This window comes from Phocoena sinus, chromosome 9, assembly GCF_008692025.1.
Source record: "Phocoena sinus isolate mPhoSin1 chromosome 9, mPhoSin1.pri, whole genome shotgun sequence".
Classification (NCBI taxonomy): domain Eukaryota; kingdom Metazoa; phylum Chordata; class Mammalia; order Artiodactyla; family Phocoenidae; genus Phocoena; species Phocoena sinus.
Window position 1 is genome coordinate 67,385,696 of NC_045771.1, and position 12,096 is coordinate 67,397,791.

At 36.2% G+C, this 12,096-nt stretch overlaps 1 protein-coding gene across 4 annotated transcripts in view; it reads right to left on the minus strand.

Annotated features, from left to right (window-relative positions):
- Positions 1-429: 429 nt before the first annotated feature.
- The window catches only part of ETV1 (ETS variant transcription factor 1), a 95,684-nt gene continuing 84,017 nt past the window's right edge, over positions 430-12,096 (minus strand). For all 4 annotated transcript variants that reach the window (XM_032644022.1, XM_032644018.1, XM_032644020.1 and 1 more), the window contains 2 exons: positions 8,056-8,157; positions 430-3,175 (listed from right to left, as the gene is read on the minus strand). In XM_032644022.1, the coding sequence (XP_032499913.1) occupies positions 2,954-3,175; positions 8,056-8,157 (324 nt within the window). In that variant the 3' untranslated portion in view covers positions 430-2,953. The remainder of the gene's footprint in view (positions 3,176-8,055; positions 8,158-12,096) is intronic.

A 12,096-nucleotide genomic window follows, 5' to 3' on the forward strand; every position in this document is an offset into this window, starting at 1 on the left:
AGACTCATTTTGGACTTCTGATCTCTGGAACTAAAAGAGGATAAATTTGTGTTGCTTTAAGTTATTAAACTTGTAGTAATTTGTTATAGCATCTACAGGAAACTGATAAAAATCTATAAAAAGGAGTTTCAATTAAGTGACCCCCAAGAACTTTCTATAATTTGAGAAAACTGCTCTGCACTGTTAGCTGTGTGAATTTTTATTTTTAAGCATTTTTGTAGGCATAACTTAAAGAAAATCATCTTTCATTAGTTATTGGAGAGGTGACATTCTTTGTTGTAATTAGTCTTTTGGGTATTAACATCAAAAGGCAGCAAACATGAGGGGAGGTAATTCTTTTATTTTCCTTTACCAAGTTGAAGGAAAATGTTATGTTGTTGATTTCTATGTTTGAATAGCCAATTCAATTAGAAATTCAAAACACAAGAATCTTGCAGAAATCAGCTGCCAGATTTATTAATCTATCTGAAAATAAGAATACAACCAAACAAAAAGTAGAATAAGAACAGAACCAAAAAAAAAAAATTTAGATACATTTCCCAAGAGTTTATAATGTAATGTCTTGAACCCTTCTGTATGAGAAATATACTTAATGTTGGCCAATTACTTACTGCATTCAGTGCGTTAGTACCGTAAACAGCAAAATATATAATTTGTCCTTAAATATTATATAATCAATACCAATTCTTCCTTGATTCCTTAAAATAACTCATAGCCCAATTTTCTCACTGTCAAACTAGAACTAGAAGTTTTAAAATAAGAGAAAAAAAAAGAATACTCAATATAATTTTCACTTAGATCATATTTCAAGTATCCACTTTCAATTTCCCCTTCAATTTCTCCAAATGTGTCAATTCTCTTTCCAGTAAAACTTTAGCTGAATATTTTAAAATCTGTTTTTATTCTACGTGCTGTAAATGGCCACATGAGCAAAGTGGGGGGAAAAAGTTCTGATTTTTAAGGCATATTTATTAGCCCATAATGGGCCTAATGCTATATAATGTAAATGTAGAACAAGCCTTGAAATCACAGGTTACATAGATGTGTTGAAATTAGAATTTTTTTTGTAGGATTAAATGTGAGTAGTATTGATTATGGTATGTGGGTTTCCCAATAACTGTTCAATTTAAAGACATGAGTTGTGATCCATGTCATGTTGGAAAATGGGTAGCCAGGAGATCATCTTTCAACAATTTTCCCTGTGTTCATCATGAAAAGCTTTTATAAGTCAATTTTGGCTTTGTGTTTAGGACTTTTTAAAAATTTTGCTACTGACTCTTTAAAATTTTTTGTTCCTCTGGGATATTGATGGAGTGAACAAAATTCGTGTTTCTTGCTTGAATTATTTTAGCAAGCTCTTCAGAGATACTGTACCACCACCATTTACTTACGGCTTTGTTATACCCTAATTTCAGTATTTTCTCCAAATGCAAAACAAAACCAAAACAAAAACCTTTGAAACTTTAAATCTTTAAATCTTCTTTCAAACAATCCAATCACATTTACACGAGCGTCCAAAACAAGATGATGGATAGTACCAGCGCCAGCACTATGTCATACAGCAACTTCCTCATATTCTTTGACAGTTTGTAAATAATTTTCCATTTCACCAAAAGTTACAAAATTTTCCACAGTTTCCCTTAGCAAGCTGAAGCTTACTCTTCATTTTGTCAATGTGCATAAAAGCTGCTTATAGCATAGCATGGCATAAGCTATTTTTTAAGCAATAAATGGTTCGAGTCATCTATTTTGTCCTGAAATGCTATCTGTAGTTAACTGCATTGCTTATAAATGGTCATAGTAAATTCAGCATGAAAGAGAATATTACAGAAAAGACAGCAGCAGAAGCATTAGCATTATCTAATATTTATATATGTTTCAACATAACACAGCAGTAAAAGGTTTAAATGCATATCAATGGGTACCATGTCTAAAAATTACTATAGTACCTATTTAGTGTATTGGATATTTTTCTTAAGGAGTGCTTGCTGTATCTAGAACAGCATATTATGTGATTTAGTACAGTTAATTCTTATTGATTAAATAATGTTTTTATGTACTGAAGGAAGCGAAAGGAGACAGATATTTTTTGCTTCGTTGTGATCCCAGATTTACCATTTAAATGAAGATCTCAAAGGACCATGAAAAATATCATTATTTAACTGAAATGAGCTTCAAAATACTTTAACAACAGTATGATTTGTATCTAAAGAGCAAGGTGGCACCAGATACGTATACTGCTACTGGCCTGTGACTCAGTTTGGAGCCAGAGTCCAAAATTGTGCCCCTCATTTACAGTCATGGTGATTACTCAACTTCAGAGAGAATTACCCATCTTATGGTTATCCTCTAAGAGTCATATGTAAAGCAAAACGAAACAAAAAGCAGCAAATGCAATCTCTAGATACCTTTTTACAAGAGGTGCAAAAACAGTCATTTCTAACAATTGAACTGCCTTTTACAGTAGTTTTTTTTTGTACACCTTGCAGAGACTCAGAAATGATAGGGGAAAATGCCCAAGGCAAATAGTCTCCAAGTGGATATTTACACAATGTGAATTAACTGTGTACTATAGACACCCAGAGGAAATGAACATTTTCTAGGTTGTTATGAAATCAAATCAACATGATAGAGCTTCATCATACTTAAAACCTGTAGGACCCCACCCCAAGCCTAAGTAAAAAGTAATCCCCCAATCCCCCCCTCCCATTCACCCATTACCTTCCTGTTACACAGAATAAATGTTTAGATTACTCCCACCCACTCTCAAATAAAGTGCACAGTCCATGGCAGACCATAGAATAATGCAACAGGAAAAGCCCCTTTTTGTGTATTATTATTTAAAAATAAAATACAAACAACAAAAATCAGACAAAGATTGAAGAGAATTCAGAGATTCTCTGCATCTCGCAAAAGAGGAGAGGCGCGAGGAGGCCCTTGACTGTCACTTGTGTTAATACACGTAGCCTTCGTTATAGGGGTGAGGGTTGCAGCAGCCCCCTTCTGGCATATAGGCCATGCTCTCGTCAAAGTGGGACAGAGGCACCGTGTCCTCTTCGTTGATATGACGCTCCATGTCTGTCTTCAGCAGTGGGCGCTGATTATCTGGAAAGGCCATGGAGAAGAGGGCTTCTGGATCACATACAAATTTGTAGACGTATCTCTCTCCAGCCACCTAAGGGAAACACGGAAGAGAAATCCCATCCTTATGTGCAGTGCCGGATGGTAACTAGACTTAGTGTGGTAAGCATTTCGCAAGAGATACAAATATCCAATCGTTGCGTTGTACACCTGAAACTAATGTGAGGTTGTTATGTCAACTACATCTCAGCTTAAAAAAACCCAACAACTCATCTTCACCATCCCAGATTGGAAGGGCAGAGAAAGAAATAAACAAAAACATGATTTAATACTCCAGAAAGGATGAATAACAAAAGAAGAAGCAATGAACTATTAACAGATAGAAAAAAAATCCTCACTTTGTGTGATAAACTACGGTTCAATCGAGGGAAATGCAAAATGTTGACCTTGAGTAATAATTACATTCATTCCAGATATAGCTAGAAAGCTTAGCAGCTTGCTTGTTTTCATGTAAGTGTAAACTTACACTGCTATTTGGGGGAAAAAAAAAATCAATGATTTCATGCAGGCATCCTCACATTACAATCTTTTCCCCTCTGTTTGAAAAGGTAATATCTATAGTACTTATAAAATAGCCAGGCCTTTAAAGTATAGTGTCTCCCTCTTAACATTATATTTCTGAAACTGTAGAAAAACTAAACTCCCAAACCTCAGAAGAAAAATGTATCGTGTTCCTAATAAGACTAGACTAGTGATTCACCGATTCGCAGGGTGAACTGTTCTTTTTTTATTTTCTTTTGCACTGTATATTCTCACCTGAAAAAAAAGATACATAGCCTTATTTAAACGAAAGATAGATCGAGAGGGCAGCATTATCCTGGGTACATCACTTTTAAAAATGAAAGCAAGATGCCTTAGACAGAAGGTAAGGATGTATATAAAGTGTCAAATTGAAGTAAGAGGTGTAAAAAAGTGAAAGGAATTTAAAATACACGATGCATAGGGAGGAAATGAAAAAAAGAAATGTGACAGCTGCCTGAAATAAAGGAGAAGTGGCGTAATTTGTAGGAAATAACATGTCCCAAACTTAAATTTTGAAGAGTAATGCTTCTCTAGGAAATTATAAACAATTGAGTGGAACAAATACAGCCCTGCCCCCGCTGCCATTAATAGACAATGCTGAGCTTCTCAAAAACCCACGGGGGAGGGGGGGTGGGGTTGGGCAGGGCGGGAGTGGATGAATACAATTCTTTGTATTAAGTTTGGCAGTAACTTTTTGTGTGTATGTAGAGCTCAGTAATTTTAGAAAGGTGCAAATTACTCAACTCCTCTGCTACTTGCTGTGTGATGTGGGGGTATGGTGAGTTCATAGTTTATAAACTATCTGTGCATGTTTGGGAAGAAAAAAAAAAATTACCAAGGAGCACTGCTGTTCTGGACTCAGATTTAGAATGTTTTTTGCCCTGGATTTTTTTTACCCTGTAAGAGGAATCAATTTAGAGAATTCAAATACTCTGAATATCCTTAGGCTTGAAAACAGCCAAGACTTAGTTTTTATGAATTTGGACATGTTTCTTAAACTGCCCCCAGTTCCCCTTTTTTTTTGTGAAATGGAGTCAGGAATGGCTTCTTGGAAAGCCTGTTGCAAGACTAAGATGGAAGTCTCTAGCACAGGGCATGGCAAACAGAGGAGTCTGGCATAAATTTATTAACTTTAGTCCTTCATAAAAAGGAAATTAAGTTCGTAAAGGTGAAATGGTGAAACTACCATAAAAGTAAAAATAGACCATATCAGAAACAAAGCTTAACTATACTAAATCCTCGTTTCCCGTGTTTCTTTGTTCAAAGCACTTTGAGAATAAAAATAAAATAAATGGCCTGCATACCTCAGAGCATTTAATAACCTGCTTTGTTTTGTCTGCAGCCGCTGAGAAGGAGGCATTTGCTTTAGGATACTGGAAGTTTTTTTGTACAACCTGTTGCTATTGGTTATAATTAGAAACGATTCGATAAACCACTGCGGGGAATTAAAATGTATAATATGCAATCAAGATTATAAAACCTCTTAAGGACTCTACCTTGACTCACTGTTGTATTTTCCTTACAGTAAACATATTTAGGGCTACTACTATAATTACTGGACTATGTTAAACGCCACAAAGTTTAGAACAAGGGCTGATAACCAACCAAGGGACAGAACGTCTTCTGTTATTCAGTTATAATATGGAAAACGCTATACATTCAGTATACACAAATTGCAATGCTTAGATAGATAAAACATGAATTTTGAAAGACTAGCTATTTAAATTATGTGTTAACTTTTAAAATTTCAGAAGTAATACAGGGATATTGGAAGAAAATTTTAAATTACAGATTAAGCCAGAAGAAATAATAATCTGATTATATCAACCAGAAATAACCAATGCTTAAATGTTTGTATATACTTTTCCCATCATTTCTAAATTTTGAAATTCATACATGTACTGTCTATAAGGTATAATGATCATTACTTCATTTCTTATTTCTTTCATAACTACTAAAATAATCAGGGTTTCTTTGATGTTTAGATCCATTTGGGTTTTATTTTATTCTCTAATCTTTCCATTTTATTTTCTTTTACATACACCACATACACACAGAGTTTTAAGTTCATGAACAAGCGTGGTCAGATAAACACTTTCCCCATACATTAAAATATATAATTCTACATCAGAGTTTTCTTTTTTTAAAGGACTGCATAATTTTTCTCTGAATGACTATACTAGGACTTACTTAACCATTATGTTAATAGGTAAAGATAAGATGGCAGGACATTCTAAAAAGAGTGAAGCAATGAGAGAGTCACAGGTGTGTCAGAGAGTGGCAAGTAGAACGGCTCAACACGTGGAAGGAAGAATAAGTATATGTACGTCTGTAAAAATTGTCCAAAGTCTTGATTGTTGTGCTAGTTATAAGCAGACTTCAACTTTTGCATTTTTCACCTTTAAACGACCTGGTTTTCCTTATATCATATGCAATACCCCAAAAGGCCTGTGATGTACAACATTTTGCTCTCCTATATTAGCTGACAAATAAATGGTTGCTAATAGTTTCCTTTGGCAATTACAACCTAATAGAAAAAACGTGAGGAGCCACAACATTTTTCTTTGTTTTTTCAACATCTATGCTGTCATTTGACTATTTGATAGCATCTTGCCTTATTAATTTATTAAAGAGGTAAATAAATAGGATATGTGATAACTGTATAAATAAATAGGAACATGGAAGTGGTGGTATCAGTAATAAGCATAAGTTTGAACACCTTTGAGAATATTTAAGACCAGACATTTCATCCTGAAGATACCCCCTCAAATACTGTGTCTAAAACCTGAGGTATGATTAGACATTTTACGATACTTTTTAGCTCTCTGTGACAGCTCCATTTAGTAAGGGACTTACTGGTCAAGACACACAAGCTAAATATGCCTTGGATTCAGGGTGTGAGATGCATTCACAGCTACCATTTGTTGAAGACTTTTGCGCCAGGTACAATGCAAGTGTCTCAAGTACATTATTTCATTTAATAATCACAGCAGCTTCACGAGGTAAGAATACCACTGCTGAGTAGCAGAAGAATCTGTTCAAAAAAGGTGATCTAATGAGAAGGTAGCATGCAAACCAAAGTCATGACTGCATTTTGTGTAACACTGCCCAGGGGACCTGCAGAGCACCTACTGTGCCAGCCCACTTGATGTGCCCAATTAGGAAGATGGTGATGAAAACGAAAAGAATGGGGTGTACGTGAAAGGGGTTGGCTGCAAATGGGAGTGGTGGATGAGAGAAAGGGAGGAATTTAAAAAGCCTCCGGGGTTGAGATGGAGAAGACAGAGCAGATAGTAACTGGTTTTACATTTTGAAGGTGAGACTCAGGGAAATAGGAAGCAATTAAGAATCTAATTCAGCCTTATCTTTTAAGGATCTTCCAAGTTCTAACTTGCAGGCTGGCTAACTCCAGAGCACAGATTCCCTTTGGTCTAGAAAACTCAATGATGCTGTTTCCCTGTCTTCTAGTAAGTTTCATGGACCAACTGGTCTAGTTTTTCTTGGCAGAACCATGGTGACATAAAACTATGCCACAATCTGTAATATACGTCTGTGTCCCCCCAAATGAACAAAGGATGCATAATAAAACTATAACGTAATATTCACGATGAATAAATCCTAAACGTTGTTCACAGTCAAGACTATTAGATCGAATATGCATGCAAGGCTGAAGGATGTAACAATAACAAATACCCACGTTTTATCTTTATTTATTCGTTTATTCATTACCTTCTTCAAAAATTTTATATTTTGTTTCTAGGTGTAATTCATTTGTTTTATCTCACACCTTTAAAAAAAGCTACCTGGAAATATTAAGAGACACTCATTTGAAATAAAATAAATGTAACTTCATTATACCAATGAAATAAGATCAAATACTTATTTATTTATTTTTTTTTCAAATACTTATTTTTAATCAACGGTTTAAGATGTTAAGCTGTCAAGTAATGAAATCAGCCAAGAAAAAATGTTTTTCAGAATGAGAACAAGCAACGTTCTGAACGTTCTAAGAACCAGAACAAGAGGGAAAAGGTAATAATTCAGATAGTATTCAAAATTATATACTTGTGGAGAATGTAGCAAAATATCAACGACTTCTGGGGATATATGCTTGCCATATTAGTACGAAAACAACAGTTTTTCTACCAAACACAGGAAAGTGGGGACTTCCAGAAAGTCTACTACTTTGTATATGATATTATTACACATTTGTCTATAATGCCCACGCATTTATAAACAGAAAGGCTTGTAATAGCAAAACAAACAGCTAAGCATATGTTAAAGTGGGCGGAAACCTTGCTTCAGCAGTGTAATGACACGTGGCTTTAAAGTATGACACGCGGATGAATGCGCAACATTTCAATGAATTTTAATGCTGTATTAGCTGCTCACCTTTTGCATGATTCCTTTCTCATAATAATAGCGGAGTGAACGGCTAAGTTTATCATAGTTCATAGCTGGCCTGTTTTTCTGAATGCCCCAACGCCGGGCCACCTGCCACCAAAACAGAATTACATTGTAGTCTTAAGTATAAACTTAGCAACATATCTCATAAAAATTAGTTAATTCATTAATTACTTCCAAGCGCTCTAAAACACATCCAAATCAAAAACATGAGTAAAGACACAAAAGCTATCATGATCTGCGTATCCTGCGTCCGGGTTTGCTTTTTAAACCAGGCCTTCAGCGATCACCCTGAAGTCGAGGCATGCTTCGCATTCTGAGGTACCCTGCTTTTTCCTTCTTATTTTTTCTTTTCAGATAAAATCTATAGATCAAGAGTGGCTTCGTGATCTCTTTGTAAAGGTGTTTCTGAGGTTATGATAAACCAAAGGAAAATAGATATCCTGCATGACGCTGAATAAAAGAGTGAACAAGTGGCACAGCGTGTACAGCAGAGGAAACAGTATACCAGTTAGTAAGCTGAACTGCAAATAATTTTTATTGCCCGAAGCAGCATCAGGATAAAACTGTAGCCAATACTACACTGGGGAATTAAGCGTTCATATAAAGAACGGTAATCAGATGCTAAAAATAAGAAGGTCACCATGTATATGAGTCCACAGACAAAAATCTCTAAAGCAGAATATCCACTTTTGTTGTTTAGTGAACAATGTCCGAGCTTCAACAGAGCTTCAGCAAAACCTCCTTCCTCAACATATCTGTATCCCCTACCTCACCACTACCCTGGCTAGATGCAGCATTATCCAGAACAGGGTGGCCCGCTTCTATGACCCCAGCTAAAGTCACCTTCGCATTAATTTCCACTTTTGCTTCATCTGAGCAGAAATTGCAGCTGCCATGCATACCTAGGTAACCCTGAGACACCATTTTTAAATAGGGTTAGAGTTTTCCTTCATGTTCACAGAATTCCAAGTTGTTGCTACGTTTCCTTCATGTTCACAGAATTCCAAGTTGTTGCTACGTGTAATATACTAAAACAGAACGCTTTGCAAAGAGATCATTCTGTCTCTCTCTACTTCATTAATAACCTTTCTCCAGAGTTTTTTTTTTTTCTCTTTTAAAAACACTGATCCTTGCTATTTTCTCTCTCACTAATTTCTACTTCCTGAATGAAGATACAATGTAATTTAGTCACATACATCAGTATAATTTTTTAAGAGCAGAGAGATGTAACGTCACAGGGACGTGACTATATATCAAAACAGAGTCACTGTGACAGGTACATCTTAAAGTTCCAAAGATAAACTTCGTTTTAATGTAAATGTTCTAAGCAATAGCAAAATGGGTTGATGGCAATAAGAAGTGAAAGCAATAATTTCTAAATAAAATGTCTTTTAAAAAGCTAACAATGGACATCAATGAATCTTTAATAGACATGACAACTGAACAGCCTGCGAACCTGGAGGGGATGTGAAAATACATTATTAGTATCTCCTGAAATTGAACAATTTCTGAACACTTATGCATTTGTAAATCATACTTTTCTAGAGGCTCACCAGGAGGCACCTAGAAAGTAAAATACCTGCAACACACTTCAAGACAACACAGTGGAAGTCTTTGGGGAGAGAAAGATGTTTTTTTAATACCATAAGCAGAGTTTGACTTTTATGATGCCAGTTAATTCTCAGCACCATGGGTATCAGTAGACATTTTAAAACAATCAAATTTATTCTTTTTTTTTCTTTTTTGCGGTACGCGCGCCTCTCACTGTTGTGGCCTCTCCCGTTGCAGAGCACAGGCTCTGGACGTGCAGGCTCAGCGGCCATGGCTCAGGGGCCCACCCGCTCCGCTGCATGTGGGATCCTCCCGGACCGGGGCATGAACCCGTGTCCCCTGCATCGGCAGGCGGACTCCCAACCACTGTGCCACCAGGGAAGCCCCCAAATTTATTCTTAGAGCTGTTTCAATATCACATTCATTATAAAGTTGAGGGAAATGGATACTCATATGCCTGAGAGATGCAGACAAGTTGTGCAAGATGAAGGAGTAAGATACAGAAATCTGTTGTACAGCACTGTTCCTACAGTTAATGATACTGGATTGAACGTGTAAAAATTTAATAAGAAGATAGATCCCATGTTGTGTTCCTATCATGATAAAAAATTTTTTAAAAGATTGCAACTTAAAACGAACAGATAACATAAATAATTTCCAGGACAGGTTAGACCATCCAACAACTAAGAAAGTCCACTCAGCCCTCACATATGACCCCATCAATCACCACTATATCCGGCGCCACTAAAAGCCAAGGTACCAAATGTAAAACAGATAGCTAGTGGGAAGCAGCTGCATAGCACAGGGAGATCTGCTCGATGCTTTGTGACCACCTAGAGGGGTGGGATAGGGAGGGTTGGAGGGAGACGCAAGAGGGAGGAGCTATGGGGATATATGTATACATATAACTGATTCACTTTGTTATACAGCAGAAACTGACACACCATTGTAAAGCAATTATACTACAATAAAGATGTAAAAAAAAAAAAAAAAAGCCAAGGTACCATTTTCAACATGGAGTGGGTACGATGATGGCAATACTTTCAGTAAATTCCTTTTAACACTCTTTCAAAAGAAAACTTTGGATGTTAATGAGGAGAGTGAAAAGATCTCTATAGCACTCTAGCATTTATCCTTATTACCAAATGAATTAAACAGGAAAATGCAATCGTTCAATTATTATTCAATTTATTTTTAAAATCACGCTTGAATATGCAACAGTAAACCTCGAAACCACAATCAGGGCCTGGCTATCAGACTTCTCGATAACTCTTCCAGCTCAACAAGCTTGCATATTAGCAGAAGACTTCTACTCTGCCTCCTACAGATGCTTCACTATGTCAATAACTGTTCCCTGGAACAATTCCCCAGAACCCATGATTAATTAAAAAATAACATCTCCTTATCTCGAATATCTCAAAAAGAGATGTTAAAGATTATGTGCTTGCTAAAGTTATCCAAACACACTGAGCAGATAATCAGCCACAAGACTGCAGTCTCACTCAGTATCATTTTAAACTGCAAGAGGAAATACAAAAAGCGGAACTCATGAGTAATTCCAACAAGGATGGCTTCAGAGCCACCTTTCATGAGCTGTGCTGTCACAGACCCTCAATTAACTGCTGTGTAGTTGAAAGAAGAGGGTGACCGTGGGCCACAGAGACTAAAGAAATTTCACAAACATTTTCCAAAGAAGAAACTTAAACATAAGCAGCACAGTCATTGCCTGATGGAAGCAATCGTAGCAGTGAGCAATGCAGCAATCAGAAATGGAATGTTTCATTTTGAACAAAGGGCCTTAGGAGACATTGAGCGCTTATTGCACAATTGCCGGGGAGTTAGGCTGACTCTGAATTCCCCTGTCCTTTTTTACTTTCTGAGTCTGATACAGAAAAGGTGTCTAAATGTTGGTTTGTTGTATGGAACAGAAATAATTGTATTCCTTCCCGGCATTTAAAAAAAAAAATCACAGAAATTCACAATTTGATGTAACTTAATGGTCCCCTGGTCAAGTCCCCTATTCTACTTGTTCAAACATGATCAGCTTAAAAATCAACAATTGCTATATAAAGAACTTAATCACGTGTGCCTAAGTATTTTTACACTTCTGAGTGGATCAATAATCACAGACATAATTCAGTCAATTCCCCCATCTTAACAGATAGATGGCAAAAATAAAAATTCTGTTTCTGCTCACTTATTTTAACCACAGATGGACGGAAGTAATTGATATAAATCCCTGTTGAATGTCCTCAGTTCTAGCATGAACCAACGCTTGCAGAGATTATTAACATCTTTCACGAGGTGAAGAGCACACATTCCCATCATGTTAAAGGGCTTTCAAATTACTTTACGTTAAGTGTTTCTAGTCTCAATTTTTAGTGCTTCACATTTTTGCGGTTCTTTCGCTTATATCATTTAAGTACACCTACATAAAAAATGAATTTCTTTTGACAGCCAAATTAAGTTTTAGAT